This window comes from Aspergillus pseudotamarii, assembly GCF_009193445.1.
Source record: "Aspergillus pseudotamarii strain CBS 117625 unplaced genomic scaffold BDV38scaffold_18, whole genome shotgun sequence".
In the NCBI taxonomy this organism is placed as follows: Eukaryota; Fungi; Ascomycota; class Eurotiomycetes; order Eurotiales; family Aspergillaceae; genus Aspergillus; species Aspergillus pseudotamarii.
In genome coordinates, this window is record NW_022475032.1 from 420342 (window position 1) to 438930 (window position 18589).

At 48.6% G+C, this 18589-nt stretch overlaps 10 protein-coding genes and 1 non-coding gene across 11 annotated transcripts; 2 read left to right on the plus strand and 9 right to left on the minus strand.

Moving 5' to 3' along the window:
* Positions 1-105: 105 nt before the first annotated feature.
* Positions 106-991, minus strand: BDV38DRAFT_243490 (uncharacterized protein). The gene has a single exon (XM_032054225.1). It carries the CDS (start codon positions 346-348, stop codon positions 124-126), a length of 225 nt encoding a protein of 74 aa, XP_031915102.1. The 5' UTR covers positions 349-991; the 3' UTR covers positions 106-123.
* A 66-nt stretch (positions 992-1057) lies between these two features.
* Positions 1058-1374, plus strand: BDV38DRAFT_243491 (uncharacterized protein). Its single transcript, XM_032054226.1, has one exon. The coding sequence runs from the start codon at positions 1155-1157 to the stop codon at positions 1323-1325; it is 171 nt and encodes a 56-aa protein (XP_031915103.1). The 5' UTR covers positions 1058-1154; the 3' UTR covers positions 1326-1374.
* On the minus strand, positions 1352-4148 carry BDV38DRAFT_243492 (flavin-containing monooxygenase). Its single transcript, XM_032054227.1, has 6 exons — positions 3946-4148; positions 3763-3885; positions 3629-3708; positions 3261-3579; positions 2559-3197; positions 1352-2505 (listed from the first exon to the last, which is right to left on the minus strand). Exons 1-6 carry the CDS (start codon positions 4076-4078, stop codon positions 2036-2038), a joined length of 1764 nt encoding a protein of 587 aa, XP_031915104.1. The 5' UTR covers positions 4079-4148; the 3' UTR covers positions 1352-2035.
* A 58-nt stretch (positions 4149-4206) lies between these two features.
* Positions 4207-5190, minus strand: BDV38DRAFT_58199 (uncharacterized protein). Its single transcript, XM_032063585.1, has one exon. The coding sequence runs from the start codon at positions 4989-4991 to the stop codon at positions 4461-4463; it is 531 nt and encodes a 176-aa protein (XP_031915105.1). The 5' UTR covers positions 4992-5190; the 3' UTR covers positions 4207-4460.
* BDV38DRAFT_243494 (uncharacterized protein) lies at positions 4379-6396 on the minus strand. Its single transcript, XM_032054228.1, has 3 exons — positions 6131-6396; positions 5466-6077; positions 4379-5413 (listed from the first exon to the last, which is right to left on the minus strand). Exons 1-3 carry the CDS (start codon positions 6291-6293, stop codon positions 5058-5060), a joined length of 1131 nt encoding a protein of 376 aa, XP_031915106.1. The 5' UTR covers positions 6294-6396; the 3' UTR covers positions 4379-5057.
* Positions 6397-6474: 78 nt separating this feature from the next.
* On the minus strand, positions 6475-9213 carry BDV38DRAFT_243499 (putative amino acid transporter). The gene is made up of 8 exons (XM_032054229.1): positions 8847-9213; positions 8309-8767; positions 8237-8250; positions 8107-8179; positions 7720-8051; positions 7102-7658; positions 6883-7026; positions 6475-6815 (listed from the first exon to the last, which is right to left on the minus strand). Exons 2-8 carry the CDS (start codon positions 8473-8475, stop codon positions 6729-6731), a joined length of 1374 nt encoding a protein of 457 aa, XP_031915107.1. The 5' UTR covers positions 8476-8767; positions 8847-9213; the 3' UTR covers positions 6475-6728.
* A 2102-nt stretch (positions 9214-11315) lies between these two features.
* BDV38DRAFT_291757 (SDR family NAD(P)-dependent oxidoreductase) lies at positions 11316-12647 on the plus strand (the record flags this gene model as incomplete). The annotated part of the gene is made up of 4 exons (XM_032061822.1): positions 11316-11937; positions 12001-12230; positions 12290-12391; positions 12451-12647. Exons 1-4 carry the CDS (start codon positions 11657-11659, stop codon positions 12645-12647), a joined length of 810 nt encoding a protein of 269 aa, XP_031915108.1. The 5' UTR covers positions 11316-11656.
* Positions 12632-14719, minus strand: BDV38DRAFT_243505 (aldehyde dehydrogenase). Its single transcript, XM_032054230.1, has 4 exons — positions 14158-14719; positions 13876-14093; positions 13528-13820; positions 12632-13472 (listed from the first exon to the last, which is right to left on the minus strand). Exons 1-4 carry the CDS (start codon positions 14556-14558, stop codon positions 12891-12893), a joined length of 1494 nt encoding a protein of 497 aa, XP_031915109.1. The 5' UTR covers positions 14559-14719; the 3' UTR covers positions 12632-12890.
* Positions 14720-14921: 202 nt separating this feature from the next.
* On the minus strand, positions 14922-15670 carry BDV38DRAFT_243509 (3-hydroxyanthranilate 3,4-dioxygenase). The gene is made up of 3 exons (XM_032054231.1): positions 15472-15670; positions 15278-15397; positions 14922-15228 (listed from the first exon to the last, which is right to left on the minus strand). The coding sequence occupies exons 1-3, from the start codon at positions 15614-15616 to the stop codon at positions 14972-14974; spliced, it is 522 nt and encodes a 173-aa protein (XP_031915110.1). The 5' UTR covers positions 15617-15670; the 3' UTR covers positions 14922-14971.
* Positions 15671-15886: 216 nt separating this feature from the next.
* On the minus strand, positions 15887-17725 carry BDV38DRAFT_281602 (uncharacterized protein; the record flags this gene model as incomplete). The annotated part of the gene is made up of 2 exons (XM_032059593.1): positions 15887-16054; positions 16628-17725. 2 exons carry the CDS (start codon positions 17723-17725, stop codon positions 15887-15889), a joined length of 1266 nt encoding a protein of 421 aa, XP_031915111.1.
* A 643-nt stretch (positions 17726-18368) lies between these two features.
* Positions 18369-18440, minus strand: BDV38DRAFT_t107. The gene has a single exon. It is a non-coding gene; the product is annotated as a tRNA-Glu (tRNA).
* Positions 18441-18589: the final 149 nt, after the last annotated feature.

An 18589-nucleotide genomic window follows, 5' to 3' on the forward strand; every position in this document is an offset into this window, starting at 1 on the left:
ATCTACTACGGTATTGTCAGTATCAGCATGTATGTACTGTATGTAAGTGACATGTACGGAAAGAAAATACTACCTCCCGAGTTCCCAACAGCCACTGCCAAGTGCCAAGTTGTCGGACTTGTCTCAGACGGAAGAGGAAGCGAATGGGCCAATTCGCTTTCGTCGTCTCCATCCTGGCGTTTCAAGGCTCTTTTTTGGCCCCCGTCTTGGCATGGAACTGTTGGCAGTTGGAAACACAACATCCGGAGGAGTTCCTCGACCACGGTTGTCTCTTGTATAAAAAAGAGCTGTCACGATCCATATATGAAACGTCAGAGAGGCAGTGCTGACATCAAGAGATAACATCATTGAAACGAGTCTGACAGCTTCAACCCCACTACAATGTTACCTTAGCCATGGACTCGAAGATGAGAACAGCAACAAGCTTCAATTTAACATCGTCCAAGCTAAGCTCCGGGGTTCCTCGTGCCATTGGGTGCCACATGGCATCACGAGACCACTTGCTTCATGAGCTCGTATATCAAGGTTTACTTTCTACCTTGATAAAGTACTAATACTCTCTATTCAATGACAAAGATGCACAGACTATTTCACTTCATTTAACCACAGTGAATTCAATCCAACCCTACCCGACATGCAATGCAATGCAACACAACAATAAGCAAGTCACCCCCCCAAAATATCTCCGACCGTAAGACACAGTTCATACCTACGGAGTAAAGTAAACTATAATCAAACACGTTAATCAAATAATTGAAAGACAATATTGAAATAAAAACAGGACTTCAAACCACCTTCTCCACCTCAATTTTACCCCCTCCCAAAAACTTTCTGTCTTCGGCGACCATCCGACAAAAGGGGCAAACGGACGGAGAAAACCAGCCACTCTCATTGGTATCAAATCAACCCTTTCTGCCGGTTGATGGCGACAAGGTCGATCGGTCTTTCTTTCCCTTTCTTGAATATCTTTCCTTTTTCTTTTTTTGTTTTTTTTTTTTTTTTTTTTTTTTTTTTTTTTTTTTTTTTGTTTTTTTTTTTTTTTTTTTTTTTGAGTTTTGTTGAGTTGAGTTGGGGGCAACTATCTCTTTTTCGCTTTGTTCAGTTTATATCGATTTACTGTGGAGTTAGTCGTACTACACATACGAATCATCCAAATGCCGGCATGCATAAACATGAATGAAATTGTGGCTTTTAGTCGAGTTATAATTGGAATGGTCTGGTGTCTTGTCCCGCCGTCGGGACACGTTGTCCTTCGCCTGCTAGAGTTTAGTTTAGTCGCTCGATTTGGTACTAGTCTAGCCTGGTTTGGTCGAAGCCTGTATTAGGTAATCGTCATGGGAAAATCAAAGATTCTGTCAGTTGTATGGTATGGAGTATACGATTCGAGATAGATTGTCTCTATCGAAATAGATGTGTATGACATGCACGAACTTCACAGGCAATATGCAAAATCTATCCTCGGAAGGGAATTTACTTGGAACTTGTTCGAGAACTGGAAGTGCAACGGGGATTAACGAGGATACTCCAGTAACTTCGCAAATATATATCCATCATTGCAGATGCTCTGGACATCCAAACATCCATTGTCAAAATTGCAACATCACATTGCGTAAACGACCCGAACATATCTAAATATAGCCCCATCTCATCAGGTTAAAGTTATCTGATCAAGGCCCGAACCGGGATACTGCAGGAACGTCCTCATGGATGAGATCTGATGTGAATTCCCTAGGCAAGCGCCATGCCGTGGAAAAGTTACACGAGTTTCATTTCCGCCTGAAGAGCACTGAATGATCCCTTGCTAACTCATATTACGATGCTGCATACCAACATCCCATGCCAAAACCCCTGCAGCAGTCCGTGGACATGGATTGACCAAGTGAGACAGCGGATACAATGTGAAATTGGTGAATATGTAACATGAAATTAACACGCTATTTACTTCCGATAACCGAGACGGAGAACGGTGGACCACTCGCGAATATGTGCTGAACAATCTGAGTGCCATAGAGGATATGTAGAAAGCGAAAAATGGTCAACGGCGTCGCTGCAGCAAAGCCTTCGGTCCATTCATATAGTACCCGCCCACCGCAAGGACCGCTCCCAAAGCGCCCAGCACCAATGTTGAGGAACGAACAGGCAATTCCTCCTGGACGCGACCGATATTGGTCGTTTTCTTGCGCTCCACCACGGACTTGCCCGTCCCCTCAACGAGGTAATCCTCCCATTGCACCCGTGACAAGTCCTTCTGATACTGGACCACCCGGCCGGGCCAGTTGTTGGTGATCCGACCATTTTCCAGTTTATACCAGCTATGGCACTGCGGGTCGGCGAAGGTACTACCCTCTAACTCTTTCTGGAGGCGATCATTGAACGCAGCCACTACATCTGCCCGGGGCTGCAAGACCAGCGAGTCGCTACGAGCCTTGGCACGCACGACCTCACCGATCAGCGTGGTCAGGTAACGCGACTGTGCCTCAATCATCAAAATGATCGAGTTATGTCCTGTACACGATGAGCCCAAGATTCCCACAAGAGAAGGGTTGTGTTCCGCTCACCTAGATTCGTGTTCGGTCCGTATAGCATGCCAAAGTTGGGGAGGTCCTCAACTGTGACACCGTAGTAGGCTGCAGCCCCATCCTTCCATACATCTGACACCGGACGTCCGTTTCGCCCGTACACCTGGATCGGATGCATAAACTCGACTGAGCGGAATCCCGTCGCAGCAACGATGAAATCATATTCTTGGAGGGCGCCATCAGTTGTTTCGATTCCAGACTCGGTAACGCGCTGGATCGGTCGTGTCTCGAGATGCACATTCTTCTGGTTCAATGCGGGGAAGTAGTCGTCCGATGGAATGACACGCTTGCAGCCAGGCGAGTAATCTGGGGTCAGCTTGTCCCACAGCTCGGGCTTATCACACAGCTGGCTTTTCATGGCATTGATGGCCATTTTGCGTATTAACCCTGCCATTGCCGAGTCGGACTTCGCGATAGCATCATGGCTGAACTCGCGAGCTTGCATCATGAGGGCGCGTTTGCACCAGCGGATGGGTGGCACGTAGGAGAGCAAGAATCTTTGAATAGACGAGACACTCGTATCATACCGAGGGATGACCCAGTTGGGGGTCCGCTGGTACACCGTGACTTGCGAGACCGATTTAGCCAGTTCGGGGACGATTTGGGCGCAAGTGGCGCCTAAATAAGTTAATCCAACGACCATGACAGTTATGATTTGGAAATGAAAAGGACACTAAATACCATTTCCAATGATGGCGACGCGTTTTCCGGTGAAATCATATGTCCAGTCCCACCGGGCAGAATGCATCAATTTGCCGGTGAAGTCGTCGAGACCGGGAATAGAGGGCCAACTTGGCACATTGAGCTGACCGACTGCAGATACCAGGAAGTCGGTGGTGATGTCGTATGACTCGTGTAACTGTGTGTCTTTAGCCCCCGATGTGGCCACGCTGACCTTCCACTTGAGCTGTTTGTCATCCCAGCGAGCTTCTTGCACGGTTGTGTTGAAGCGGATGTATTTATAGAGACCATATTTCTCCGCGACGTGAAGGAGATAGTCCTGGGCGCGTTAGATGGAAGCCGGGCACGATCGATTCACATAAACGTACCCGAATCTCTTCCTGACCTGGATACTCTCTCGTCCAATCGGTCTTCTGCTCAAAGGAGAAGCTGTACAACGTACTCCAGACTGGCAATTGTTTAGTACAAGCTAATGAACGACCGGAACTCATGATGCACATACTGTCACAGGCGCATCCAGGGTATCTGTTATCACTCCAGGTCCCTCCGACCTGGCTGCCTTTCTCTAGAATGACGATGTTACGGCATTGGCTTCGCTTGATAACATCAATAGCCATACAGAGGCCTATGAGTCCGTTAACCAGTTGTTCTGCAGCCGCTCCACGAGAATATCGTCAGGTAGTACCAGATATGCCCGCCCCTATAATCACTACGGTAGAGGACGTATAGTCATGGTTTCCGACCGAACGACCTGCTTGGAACCCCGTCATTTTGGCAAGTTTGGGTGAAACGTCGTGCAGGTGATGTTTGCCTCGCATGAGCTGAGGGGGTCCATTTTTGACAACGCTAGGGATATGCAGCTGAGTCGGGGTACCGAGGTAAGAATCGGGAATATGAGTAGGGAATAGGACACGCCCATGAAAGGTTGAAGACCAATAGTGTTGGCCTAAGGTTCTCCATCTTGATGGATCCGAGTCTTGGACTGCCGAATAAGGATTAGCGTGACTATCGAGTGTGCGGGGGTCATGTGTTAGGGTCCAATGATCGCCGCCCACTTCTTTAATGCTCCCTTCATTCTGCATTCATAACTCAATGGGTTGTGAGTTATGATTTTCTACGGAACATTCCTCCGGACACAATGCTCTCTATTTCTCTACATTAGAGCTATACAATCCACAAGTGGGCAATGAAGCATGGAAGCTACAGCTTGACCACTCGATCCAACTTCTTGAGTTCTCGTCGCAAGATCTTCCCGGATGGGTTTCGTGGAATAGCCGGCACAAAACGCACTCCTCCACGCAAGCGCTTATAATTTATCACCTGATCACTCACATACTGATATATAGCATCAGCTGTGTTCTGGCTGCCCTCGTATCCCGGCGCCACAACCACATATGCTCGGGGCAGTTCTGTCCCCGACTGGCCGTCCTTGATCCCCGTCACAGCTACATCTGCGATGGCAGGATGCCATAGCGCGATGGCCTCGAGTTCAGCCGGTGCCACCTGGAAACCATTATACTTGATCAACTCCTTCACTCGGTCGGTGATGTAGAAGTGGCCACTCTCATCCTCGTATCCCACATCACCAGTCTTGTAATATCCATCTTCAGAAAAGGATTCACCGTTGGCCTTCGGATTATTCAGATATCCAAGAAAGACATTCGGTCCTTTGACCCAGAGCTCTTTAGGCCGTCCTGTCTCCCCCTCAACCGGGGCATACTTGGCAGTCATATTCGGGAGAAGACGACCAACGGAGCCCAGGTGGGTGTGTGTCTCGTTCCAGGTCTAGAACAATCATTAGTTGCGGCCCAAAGTTATTGTCTGGCACTCAATAATTACCTGCATGTGCGTACATGGAGCACATTCACTCATCCCGTACGCCTGGCGGACGTTGATATTGAGCTTCTGATGCAAAGTTTGGATTAACTCCACCGCCAGCGGCGCAGCAGCGGAGAGCATCATCCGCAGCGAGCTGAGGTCATACTCAGTGATACGAGGATTAGACACCAGTTCTAGAATGATCGGCGGAACAACATATGCGTAGGTGATTCGATGTTTCTGAATGGCGGCGCAGAATGGATCGAATTGAAATCTGGGCATGACGAATGTCGATAGACCGAGGTACACGGTATGGTTGAGAAGATATGTGATGCCTATTCAGGATATCAGGTCTGTTTGAGTTTAACGTGCATGGATGATAAATACCATAGATATGAAAGAAAGGCAACAAAGCCAGGGTGCTATCGCCCTCGCCGTGCATGCCTCCATTCCATGCCAGCACGCCGTTATCGACCGATGCAGTCTGCAGCAAGTTTGCGATCATGTTGCGATGCGAAAGCATCACAGCCTTGGGGAGTCCGGTCGTGCCGGATGAGTAGACTAAGAAAGCCAAATCCTCCGCTGGACGGTCAATCGGGGCCGAATGTGGCCCATTCACTCTCCCATGGTCGAGATCATCTTCTGTTAGCTCATCTAGAACTATCACACGGTCGCGGGGGAGACCAGCCCGTTTGGCAGCCTGAAAGGCCACCGTCGCTTGAGCCCGCTGTGTTACGAGAGCCCTGGCCTCGCTATCTTGTAAGGGATGCAGCAGCTCCTCCGCGCGGTAGTTAGGGTTCACCGGACAGACCACGCCGCCGATGGCAAGGGTACCCCAAACGACGGGCGGCACATCGATTGAGTTCGTGGTGAAGACGACTAGAACATCGCCTTTCTGCCAATCCCATTTTCGACGCAGGGAGTGGCCGAAGGTCAGCGCCCGTTGGCGGATTTGCGTATACGTGAGACACCGCTCAGTGTCGGCGGCGGTGAACAGAACTGGAGAGTCAACCAACAATCCGCCGCGCAGATTGTTCTCGGGCCGAACGTACCTTTATCAGCCGGATATGGCCGATCAGCTCGCTCGAAGAGAAAACTCCAAAGATCGACATCCGGAATGGCGACCGATGGAAAGGGGGAGGTTACTACATCCATCATCAGCACAACGGTTAAATCTACTCTATTGGTCTGGCAAAAACAACGAGGACCTGTCATGCAACGGCCGTGTGATATATCACCGGACCACGGGCAGAGAAATTGTATGCCGATCCTTGCTATGACTGGCGAATAATCACGAACGCAGGATTCATGGTAAGGGGCAAATAGACCAGTTTGAAATAGATTAATATAACAGTACGGGTCTATATCGAAGTCTATTATAGCCCAACCACAACATATTCGCCGTAGTCCGAACAACAATATCAACATATTTATATCTCTAGACCACTATACAAGAAGACACAAAAGAATAAACACCGACATCTAGAACAACACGCTCAATGCAAGTCTATAGTATATACATGACCATCAGAATCAGCCGTAGATCATCCGTACAATATATCGCAAATCGTCAGACGCTGAAACAGAAACCCAACCCATAAGCGAAGAAAAACCAGACAGATAAATTAATGCCGTAAGTAAAGTCAAAGCCTAGTCCGCATTATTGGCGCAGGTGAAACTGGCCCGAGAGCTGTCGTCGTGGATCGCCTTGCCGGAGGCGTACAATCCCAGACCGCACTGTGAGATGACAGTTAGTATACTCCTAACTTTTAAGACGTGAGAGGGTGGAGAAAGGGTTGCATACAATAGTACCACCAATACCAACAATCAAGAAATTAAGGATGGTGAGGGCAATCTTGCGAGGAGACGAGAACCAATAACCCCAGTTCATGTGCAACCAGTACACGCCGCTGAGACCGTAGGTGAACCAACTGGCGAACAAGGAACTCTGTTTTTGGTATCTGTTAGCACATATCATCTTCTCCAAATACCGACGCAAGGGTGCCACAAGAGAACCACATACAATCAAGCTAACAATATTGGTGAAGCTAGGAATACCCTCTCCGATAATCCAAGCGATAATCCAGCAGGTCACGCCAATAGCAACCCAGGAACCAACGGAGACGAAGTCGCGCTTAGCCATGCGGCCAGACTTCCGGAAGATGCGAACATAGATGTACTTGAGACCGACGTGGCCGTTGACGACACCGGCACCGATGATGGTGGGGATGGCCACACCGTACGCGACCTTCTTGAGCACGGGGCCGGCGGACCCGAGAGCAGGAGAGGCGACGCCGGTGCCGACGTAGTAGTAGATGACGGTAGCGGCGGTGACGTAGAGGGCGATCTCGAAGCCTTGCAGCAGGCACAGAGCCTTGTTGAAGTCCTTGGGTTCCTCCATTTCGGCGATCAGACCGAAGAAGGCGACGTGCGCGCAGTAGGCGAAGACAATGTTGGTCACGGCAGTGAAGCCGTGGTAGATGTTTGTCTGCTGGGTGGCGTAGATGTTGGTGCCGCCCTTGTATTGGACACCGACGCCGATCATGGTGATCATGACTGCGGAGAAGATGCTAATGAAGGCTGTAGGGATTGGTTAGTCTATTGTTTTGGACTTCTATTCCGGTTCCATAGGAAGACATACAGGCGATGGAGATGTAGGTCATGTTCTTGATCGTACGGGGCAGTGACAGGACCAAACAGATCACCATGCCCACAATACTGAAGACAATGGAGCAGGTGCCATGTTCGGTGATCGTGTTCATCATGACGGTGAAGGTGACAATGTGGCTACCCATGATAAAGATGGAGAACAGGATCTGGCCCAGGCCGAATAGTTCACGGCCGAACCGACCCATGAGGATTTCACCGGCATCAGCAAGGTTGTGAATGTGCGGGTGCCGCTCGCGGAATTGGCCAATGACCATTCCAGTGTAGAGAGCGAGAATACCAAGACCGACAATCAGGATGAGCGCCCTATCGACGAATTGTAAGAATCAGGTTGTAGACGCAATATGGTGAGAGGACTCACGGAACAAAGCCCAGCGTATCAAGAGTAGCAGGAAGGGACAAGACTCCAAGGGAGACCGATTCGGCAATCATGACTAGTATTGTTAGCTATGCTGCAGATTCGACGGGTCTCATTCGACGACTAAACATACACATTCCACATTGCCTGAGACGTTAGTCTAAGTCACTGTTGTCCGATACATACAGGGGGATCCGCAACTTACCACCACTTCAGCGTCTTGTACTTGACCTCCGCAGTTGCCTCATTACCAAATGGGTCATCGACAGGGGTGTTGTCCAGCTCCGCCTTCAAATCATCATCCGCGTACATGGGGTCGCCATGCTTGTTCTCGATTGGGTCGGACGGTGGAGGGACGCCTTCCATCAACATCTTGACACGACTATTGCGGGGCGAGGAGCGTCGAGAGATGGGGAGTATAAGACAGTCAAGTATATAAGACAGCCAAGGTACCCTCTGCTGTCGAACACAGAGACGGTCAAGAGTGATGAAATAGAGGAAGTCCAAGAGGCCGTGGCAGACGCTATAAGACTATCCTCGCATCCGCCGAACACCGGGGCTGGGAGATAAGGGCAAAGGCTGTTGAGGAAGTCCGCGGTGGGAGAAAATTCTCACAAGCCCTGGTGGGTCACGGCGTTGAGATCCCGTTCTCTCCACGCGATCCCTTTGGAAGCCAAAGTCAGTCTGGAGTTAACGGTGGCCAATGCCGTCAAGGTATGTCCGAGGACCAGTTCTCGACTAACCAACAAGGAACCTGGGGAACTGTGATATCACACGATACGCCCTGCTGCATGCATTCCTGCAGTGTTCTATCAGCAGAGATATACCCGCAGCAGCAAACTTTCCTGACATCCAACCCGACCGCGTTTGGGGGCTGCAGGCGACGCATTTAGTCACGGTTTATACAGTTTCCCGAAACTTTCCCGAATGCGAGGATCTCATAGGCGCAGATTTCAAGCTCGAGGGATCCATACCTTGCATGCGGCCGTGGACGGGAGGCCCCACTAACACCAATGGGAATCGTTATCGAAACAAATTAAGTAACAGTTTGGACCCACCTGGAAAAGCTTTGCACCCGTTCGGACCTTCTATTGGTTCGGGACGTTTTCCATTACTCAAGGGATTCGGTTGAAATCCGTTCCTGCCTGAGGATCTTCGCTCCTCATGGAATAAAGTATTGTCTTCCTTTCTATAATTACACTGCTCTCATTGCATGTCTCCAGAGGCCCCCCATATCTCCCCAGGTGGCGATGCAATTACCATTTGCTATGTTATAATCGATTTCCTCTCTCCCCGCTTATCTATGCCAAGCCGCTGGAAAGAGAGGAGGAAGGGAAGAAAAAATTCATAACATTCATGGCCTGATTTTTATGCTTGCCCGTATTAGTCAGACCGGCACTGAACGGAAGAATAAAAATTGTCTAATTTTTTACCTTCTGGATGCAACCGTGTCAGAGGCTTAATTTAGTGTCGATCCTAAGAAAAATTTATTTCTTGGTCAAAACCCTAATTTTCGTGTATTTTAGGCTTCAGGTCTTAGCATATCGGTTAAAATCTCCTGTGTGAATGTGTGCTGGACCAGACCAACATCACCCCCGCATCTTGAGGCGAGTCCTTATTGGCCACGAGGGCCAAACCAACTGTGAGCGAGAAGGAAAGCGATAGAGTAATAGAATTGCCACTCGGTGTAGAGATTGAAACTCAAGGAGGACACCCGAGGCCGAGGCCGTGTGAGGCGACTGCCGGATCGGGCAAGTTTCTCGATTTTCTCGGGCTGGTTTTCTCTACCCCAATTCCGTAGCACTACCCCAACTGTTCTCCACGGGTGCCTGGAGGTTGTTCGCGTGCCAGTTCATGTTATGGGTGGACTGACACCCTTTGGGTATACTGTGTATGTACTTGGCAACTTTTACACCAAAGCATGGTCTATGGTATATGTTGCATGATATTATCCGTATCCGAGACCTACGAACCTAGCCGAGAAGCAACGAGAAGCCCACAGCCCACCCCGAGTCTATGCGAAATGAGTATATACCTAATATGCAGGTCGAAGTGTAACAGGCTTCGCGGTGGATATGCGTCATTTTTGAGAGGCGTCTGATTGACTGTCATGCCGAAGACCCGGACTATTCGGGGTTGGACGGTAGGTTGGTGGAGATCCCTGCGATATATATGCCAGGATTCCAAGCGACATGGACCGGCTCGGTCTCGCCCTAGAAGTGCGCGTTAACCGATATCGACGCTCTTCCATTCAGTCGCTGATCGTATAACATGTTTGGTAAGTGTGGGGTATTTGGGGTCCCCGCAAGATTGGTCTCTGGCCATTATGGACTGAACGTGCGGTCATCTGTCTCCACGTCACTCATGGCCTGTGCCTGTGGGATGTTGAGTTATATCTATCTCATTTCTCTGAGTAACGAAAACCTTGCGGCCTGAATGACTAAGGAATTCTGCATCCTGATGCCAAGGTCTCACCATATCGGAACTACCCTACATCAAAAGTCTACGAAAGCCGCTGCTGTCCATCGATTTTTCAGCATGGAGGTTCCAGCTGCTTATGTCCTTTTGAAGAGTACCACGTGGTCATAATCTGTGGTCAGATGTCTATAACTTTAGAAAAATACGCAGCTTTGCCTTGGATAGCATATAATATTGACTTAATACGTGTTGTACGATATGAAAGACCACTTGAGGGACCGTTGTTCCCAAGGGCCCTGTAGATCTTATGTAACAATTGCATGAACTTCGTATACCAGCTCCTCATCCGTCCACTTGAGCATTTTTACCGATAATTCAATCAATTTGCTCACTTTTACCAAATCTCCCGCCTCCACGTGGCCTCTTATAAGTTGGGCAGGTAATTAGTGCCCGGGTCTATTGTGATCGCATCGCTCACTAGAGTCGTCGGAACCATTTACAGTATCGAAGTAGAACCTGTGTCAGTCGTACTTCTCTACCAAAGTATGGACATCATTCTGTTTTGAGCTATGACATGAATGAATCATTTACCGAACTGGGAGATCTATATGTGATACTGTCCCGAATTCCCCGCCCTAAACTTATGCTATTTGAAGGTTTATTGCTTATGATAGTTTCCAAGAATATATTGCGCGACCGTAATTCTTCAGGAGAGAGTTCGTAATGTGTGTTGGTTGTATGTAGAGTGTTAATACGCATGTTATCTATTGGACCAAAACATTATTCCGCACTTGGTGTAGCCTCGGACTATCTGACATTCAATATATCGATATAGACTATATCAAAGGCTTATCTACACCAAATGTGCTATACTTACCAAATTCTAAATGCACTATTAGTGCATCTAGGAATGCTTATACAGTCCGGTATGTACGGCCCCATTTATCAACGTGGCCTAATCTAACTGCCCCGCTCATGCCGCGGATCGAAAGAATATCTTCGAAGTGGTTGGACATTCCAAATAGTGGCTCTTGCATATTCGTCTCTTGGAATCTGAAAGCTTTCTGACTTTTACAGGCCCAATCCCACATTGTCGTCTCGTAGATAGGTAATTTGATTACTCTATAGCACAAACATGACCCGTCTCCTAAACAAAGTAGCCCTCATCACCGGTTCCTCCTCAGGAATGGGAAGAGCGATTGCCCTTCGCTACGCAAAGGAGGGTGCACACGTCGTCTGCGCAGACATATCGCCAACTGCTCGACCCATAGTCCCCGAAGAGGGCAAGATAACTACCCACGATGCTATCATTGAAGCAGGCGGACGAGCCATCTACGTTCAAACAGACGTCGGCGAAGCCCAACAAATGGAACGAGCGGTAAAAACAGCAGTAGCGGAGTTCGGTCGACTGGATATGTAAGTTCCGCACTATATTGGTACCCTAACTACTAGGACGCGAATAGCTTAATAGCTGTATAGTTTAGTCAACAACGCCGGAATTGCCACTGAAGCGCGGAGTCCGACTCGAATTCACGAAACAGACGAGCATGTCTGGGACACGATCCTACGGGTGAACACGAAGTCGATCTTCCTCGGTTGCAAGTATGCAATTGCGCAGATGTTGAAGCAGGAGCCTCATTCGTCAGGTGATAGGGGCTGGGTTATTAACCTCGGTTCGGTATGGGGGTTGGTAGGAGCGCTAGGTGCTCGTATGCTGTATCCTGAGGATCTGACGTCGATTTGAATATTTCAGCTAACATGGGTATAGCGGCTTATTGCGCGTCCAAAGGTGCTATTGTCAATTTGACCAGGCAGATGGCGTTGGATTATGCCCCTGATCGGATTCATGTGAATGCTATTTGTCCTGGAGGTATAGTTTTCTCTTGGATGATATTGGGAGGCAGTTCTTGTACTAATGATTCTCTATAGCAATCTACACAGCTATGATACGCGATTTTGAGGAGGCTTCACCCTCTGTAATAGAGTCACTACGTCAGCAGCAGCCCTTTAAGGGATTTGGGCATCCAGATGATGTTGCCCGGATGGCGGTGGTGCTGGCTAGCGATGATGCCAGCTTGGTGACGGGGGTTGCTTTGCCAGTTGATGGGGGATTCACAGCTCACTAGGAGTCATATACGTTGGTCAATGGCATCTTGATAAGGGTGATGCAGTTCATTTAGCATCTTGCACGGTTGGTTCTCTCGGTGAAGGCATACATCCAGTCTAAAATTGACATTATGAATATTGTAGTATTGTTCTTCCACAGAACGGAGGCTCCTATGAAACAAGTTGGGCAGTGCAATGCGTAATGAGAAAGAATAAAAGAGTAATCTGCACACCGACATATGGAAAGCTATGAAGTTGCCCGTCTATACCTGGGGAATATGCAACGTGCGCACAGAGGTAAACACCTCCCTACTATACTCACCCCCCTCTCTCCCTGTACCGGAAGACTTCATCCCTCCGAACGGCGTCCCTAATTCTCGAACCAGCCAACAATTGACCCACACCAACCCAGCCTCCAGCCTCTCTCCGACACGTCGCATGCGCGCCCCATCCTTAGTCAACAAGATACTAGCCAGTCCATAGTTACTATCATTGGCTTTCCGAATGGCTTCTTCCTCTGTATCAAAAGGGGTGAGAGTAACAACCGGGCCGAAAATCTCGTCCGTTAACAACGGACTCGACTCAGACACCGTCAAGACAGCAGGCTCTATCCAGAACCCTCCTTCCGGGTTTTCTGGTGGTATAGAACCGAGATGAAACACGCTGACGGGGTCTTCAGCGGCTAGGGAGAGATACGACCGGATTTTGTTATAATGTGGTAAGGAGACCACAGCACCGACTGTGTTGCCCAGTTCGTAATGCTCTTTGACATATGAGACGAAGCGCGATACGAACTCCGACCAGACTCTTCTCTGGACATAGATTCGGGAACCACAGAGACAGATCTGAACATCATTAGTTCTCGACTCACTGGCTTGGAGTCTTTGGGCTGGGTAGTACCTCTCCTTGATTCTCGAACGCGGCAGCCGCTGCGGTTGCGACGGCCTTGTCCATGTCGACGTCGTCGAACACGAGAGTAGGATTTTTCCCGCCGAGTTCGAGCGATAGATGCTTTCCGATGTCGTCGACGGTATCGCGACGGATTTGTCGGCCGGTGGCTGTGCCCCCGGTAAAAGAGATGCCTTTTACGAGCGGATGGCTAACCAGAGCTGAGCCGGTGGGATTTCCAGCTCCGTAGACCAGGTTGATTACGCCTGGGGGAAGTCCGACATCTTGGAATACGGCCGAGAGGACTAGATAGCTATTAGGTGGACCAAGTCACTAAAGTCAAAGGCGTGGGTTACATACGGTAGGCCGTTACGCTAGTCAATTCGCTCGGCTTCGCCACGGCCGTACACCCGAAGGCTAGACAGGGTGCGATCTTCCACGTAAGAAGATACAATGGCATGTTCCATGGCGATATAAGCGCGAAGACACCCTTCGGTGAACGATGTTCATAGGTCAAAACATTGGTATCTGTTAATCGGGCATGCGTTTCTTGGTGCAGGATATAGGTCGCAAAGTATCTGCCCAGTCGCACACGTTAATTCAAGAAACGCATGTATGCAAAGCAATTCGGAATTGTCCCACCGGAAATTAGACACCGCGCGATCAATCTCCACTCTCGCGCGCGTCAAGGTCTTTCCCTGGTCGATGCTTTCCCAGACGGCAAACAATTCCCGCTGTTCTTCAATTCGCGAAGCAATGCGTTGGAGGTACTGTGATCGTTGCGAGGGAGGTGTGGTAGACCACGCAGGAAAGGCTGCGTCGGCGGCTTTGACGGCTTGATCGATTTGCTCGGGGGTGCTGTTTGGGATGCATACAAAGTGGAGGCCGGTCTTGGGGTTCATGGAATCAATCCAATCATTGTGGGGGTGAGGGACGAGGTTTCCATTGACGAGGTTTTGGAGCTTGAACGGCTGGAAATCGAGCCGCTGGAGATGGCCCTCCGCATCTTCAAGGGTATCGAGTTCCCACAGGTGTGGAGACATGGCGATTGTAACTGTCTTAGGCGACTTCAGATTAATAGAGGTGATATAACGCCAGGAAACGAGAAAGGAGAGAATTTGGGAACATATCCGGCGACGACGGAGCGCAGGCCATGCATCGGATGTTATCCGGTCAAGTGAGTATGGTCTGATCCTGTCATCCGGCTACAAATAATGCCAAGAATCCACTAAGATAAAAAAGTCTCGCCAAAGATAATCCGAAACCTGGAGAACACCTCAAATGGGGTATTTGTTGGTGCTATTATAGAAACCATGGAGTTGACAATGTTTGCTTAGGGCTATCTGCTATCCTAAAAGGGTTATATGGGATAACCCTGACAACTCCACTCTAACAATTCATAGACCAAGAAAACCATGTAGATCTACTACCACATCACTCCATAATAACCAGGAAGTTATTTCGGATCCGCGATCGATCCACAGGCCCCACACCGCCGACTCTCCTCATCAAGCTGCCATCTCTCAATCAATGGCTTCAATTGCGTGCCCAGATCAGCACAGTGAAAAACCTCCTCGCGTATAATTGTTGGTTTCTCATGCCGTCCGTTGCTACAGTACCACCGCAGACGATCTAAAGAATCTTCTGGTCGCTTGCGTTCCATAACTAGTCCGATCGTATCCGTGAATCGGACTGGATTATGCGGCGTGTTCCCTGTTACATTAACATAAGGCCGTTTTGTGATGGGGCTATCCATACGAACCAGGAAGTAAGAACATTTCTCCCTCCTTGATAGATATATCGCGGAAAGTTGTATCGTTCTCGACGATACGCAGAAGCATGTCGCCTTTGACCTGGTAGAACCATTCTTCGGTTTGGTTGACTACCGTTGAGGAAGATCAGTTAATACTAATTGAGCATATGTCTTGAAAGAAAAATATCAAAGGGATGTGATACCATGATAGTCATTTCGAGCATTGGGCCCCCCGACAACCATTAGAGTAAAATCCTTGCCGGAGTAGAGACAGTAATTATTCACCGGCGGATGGAGTTTGTCCTCATTCTCCGCTACCCACGATGTAAATGAAAATGGAGAAGTCATCTTGATAAATGCAATTAGCAACAATTGTAAAAGGTTACTATCCACCACCAGGGATGTATAAACGATAATGTAGCTTATATGTTCACTGCGCCTGACATTGATATTTCGCTACGAACCGCGGGGCTACGGGGCTCTGTCCCTTTTGGTTTGAAACTCAGACATTATAGGTGCGCCTGGGCATCGTCTACATACACACACACATCTTAACTTCACGTAACCTAGAAACATGTTGCAGAGGTGTCCGTTTCCCCTCACTACAGTTAGGGCTAATCACCCGAGGAAGCGGAAGTACATCCGGCGGACACGGATGCCGGATGGTGATCCGCTTCGAGCAGTGCTATCTGGCTCCAGTATATCCTCCACGCTACTCAGATCATACTGCTTGACCGCCGGGTGTTTGGCCAAGGCAACTACAATAGGCGGGACGACAACATACTGCTGATGATACATTAAAAACGTGTAATTTGGTGTTTCTATGTGTGCCACACATATGGTTGAGCAATTTGGAATCTATGCTCTTCTAAATCTACGAACATCCGCCTATACTCGGGAAAGGTTGATCAGATCGATAAGGCCGTTCCCCGTATTCTGTGGAGACAGCTGGCGAACATGGCAGATCTTGATGTCTAAATATAAATCTCATTGCATAAAGCTCTGTATTAGCTCTCTGTCTGAGAATACTTGCAGCCCCAGCCCATGGTTTGAAATTTGAGGTTCGTTAATTAGCCGTTCTCGCACCAAGTGGTTCGAGTAGAATCATACTGTTATGATACAGACCAAAAATAACTGGTTCAAAAAATTGTTTCTATACAAATTATACCAAGCTCTTGACATTGTATATTGTTCATTACGTCTCAAATCCCATGATTATGCTTGGTCGTAAATCATGTCTCCGTAATACGTACTAGAAAACGAAAGCAAAAAGACAAGGAGGATGAGGAATGAGGGAGACTATGGCAAAAATTGCTTCGAGCCATGCCCCTCCTCAGAAGCCCTCAATCGCATTTTTACTAAATCTCTCCATTTCTCATCCGCATCAAGATTTAGAAAGCGCAACGCATTGCCAGCCAACATGTCCGCTCTTTGCTCCCACGACAGAAATTTCTCCAAGCGCTTATCCCGTGCAATCATTCTACCAGCTTCGGGAACTTCACCCAATGGAAACGGGTAGTCGCTACCCATAACGATCCGATGTGCTCCGACCTTCTTCACCAGAAACTCGAGAAGATCAACATCGTGAGTAAGGCTGTCAATCCAGATATTATCGCGCATAGTCGCATGTTCCGTTGGAGTGACACCGCCTGCATCTGTGGCTACGAGATCTGGCCGACAATCATATCCATGCTGAATGCGGCCCAACAATGCAGGGAACGATCCGCCAGCATGAGCAAAGCAAAGCCGAAGCCGGGGAAATCGTAACAACGTCCCCGAGCAAATGAGGAGATGCAAAGCAAGCGCCGTCTCGCTGGGCATGCCAACCAGCCACGAGCTCCAGTACTTAGACCAGAGTTTCGGGTTCTCCTTTGGCCAGGTATAACCCAGCGGGTGGATGAAGATGGGCATTTCGAGCTCCTCACAAGCCTGCCAGAATGGGTCTAACTGTGGGTCATCTAGAGTCATTCCGTCGATCGTAGTGCCAATCTCCACGCCGTGTAGGTGGAGTTCATTCTTCGCTCGACGCAGCTCTGCCACCGCTGCTGAAACATCCTGTAGTGGCACTGTTGCCAGACCTAAAAACCGGGCGGGATGTTGTGCGCAGATATCGGCGATGTGGTTGTTCAGGTGCCTGGCTAGTATTGATACTGGCTCGGCAGGCTCGTCGTAAAAGAAGAGAATTGGGATCGTGCTGAGGACTTGGATGTCGGTCCCTGCGGCGTCCATCTCTGCTAGACGTGTGTTGACATCGTAGCAGTTTCGGTTAACTGTGCGGAAAAAGTGATCGCCTACGTACATGTCGATGTCTTCTGGGTTCTTGACGTTTGCCCGGAGAGATAACCATGGGGAATCTGTGGAGTTTGAGGGATATGACGAGAGATCTGGTAGAGACGGGGGCATAATATGCGTATGAAGGTCGATACGCAGAAGGTGATGGCAGTCGTGGCAATACATGATGATATCTTCCTTTATGTTGGAGTAATGAAGACACTACTGTGGAAGATGAGGGGGATCTTATTTAGTTTCCTATACAGGAGTTTACCGTTGCATCCGTCTTCGTATTCGTCCGGATGCTTCCCGGAAGGATTCCGGGTGTCTTGCTTACAGATTCTCGTGACCATACACTTGGTCAACTCAGGAGACATAGTCTCTATAGTTCTCTGATCAGTGTCAATACAAGTTATGCCAAGGTGAATATTGTGTACATGGCAACCAAGTCCACGCCCCGGAATTGGAAACACCCAAGGATTCGGTTGACCAATGTTTATCATTATGTGGATCAGCCGGAACCTTGGATAAGTTCCGGGTAGATAAATAACGGAAATCCATGATTAAATGTGAAACGATGCGTACAAGGGGTACAAAGAGGAGACACAAGAATGATGATCCATTTGACTGAGATGCTGTGGTTTAGAATAGCAGGGGTGTCAATTGTAGATATAGGCTGGGGGTTGACCGTAAAATAGAAAAAATGGGACAAAGACAACGAACAACGCAGAGAACAAAGGGAAAGAAAGAGAGAAAGAATGCAATAGAGAACAAAGGGACGAATGAATGAGACAAAACAGAATGGAGAAACGGAAAAAGAAAAAGATATTTCCGATGCGGGGAATCGAACCCCGAGCTGCTGTGTGAGAGACAGCGATGTTAGCCATTACACCACATCGGATGCTTGTTGAAAGATGTCTTAGCTTTTTGCTTTATGAAGAAATTAATGTGAATCAAGAATTGCACTGCCAATAACAGTCTGTTAGTAACATGGGATATGGCGAATGATTGCCAGGATATAGACATACGTATGTTGTGGAAAGACTTTTT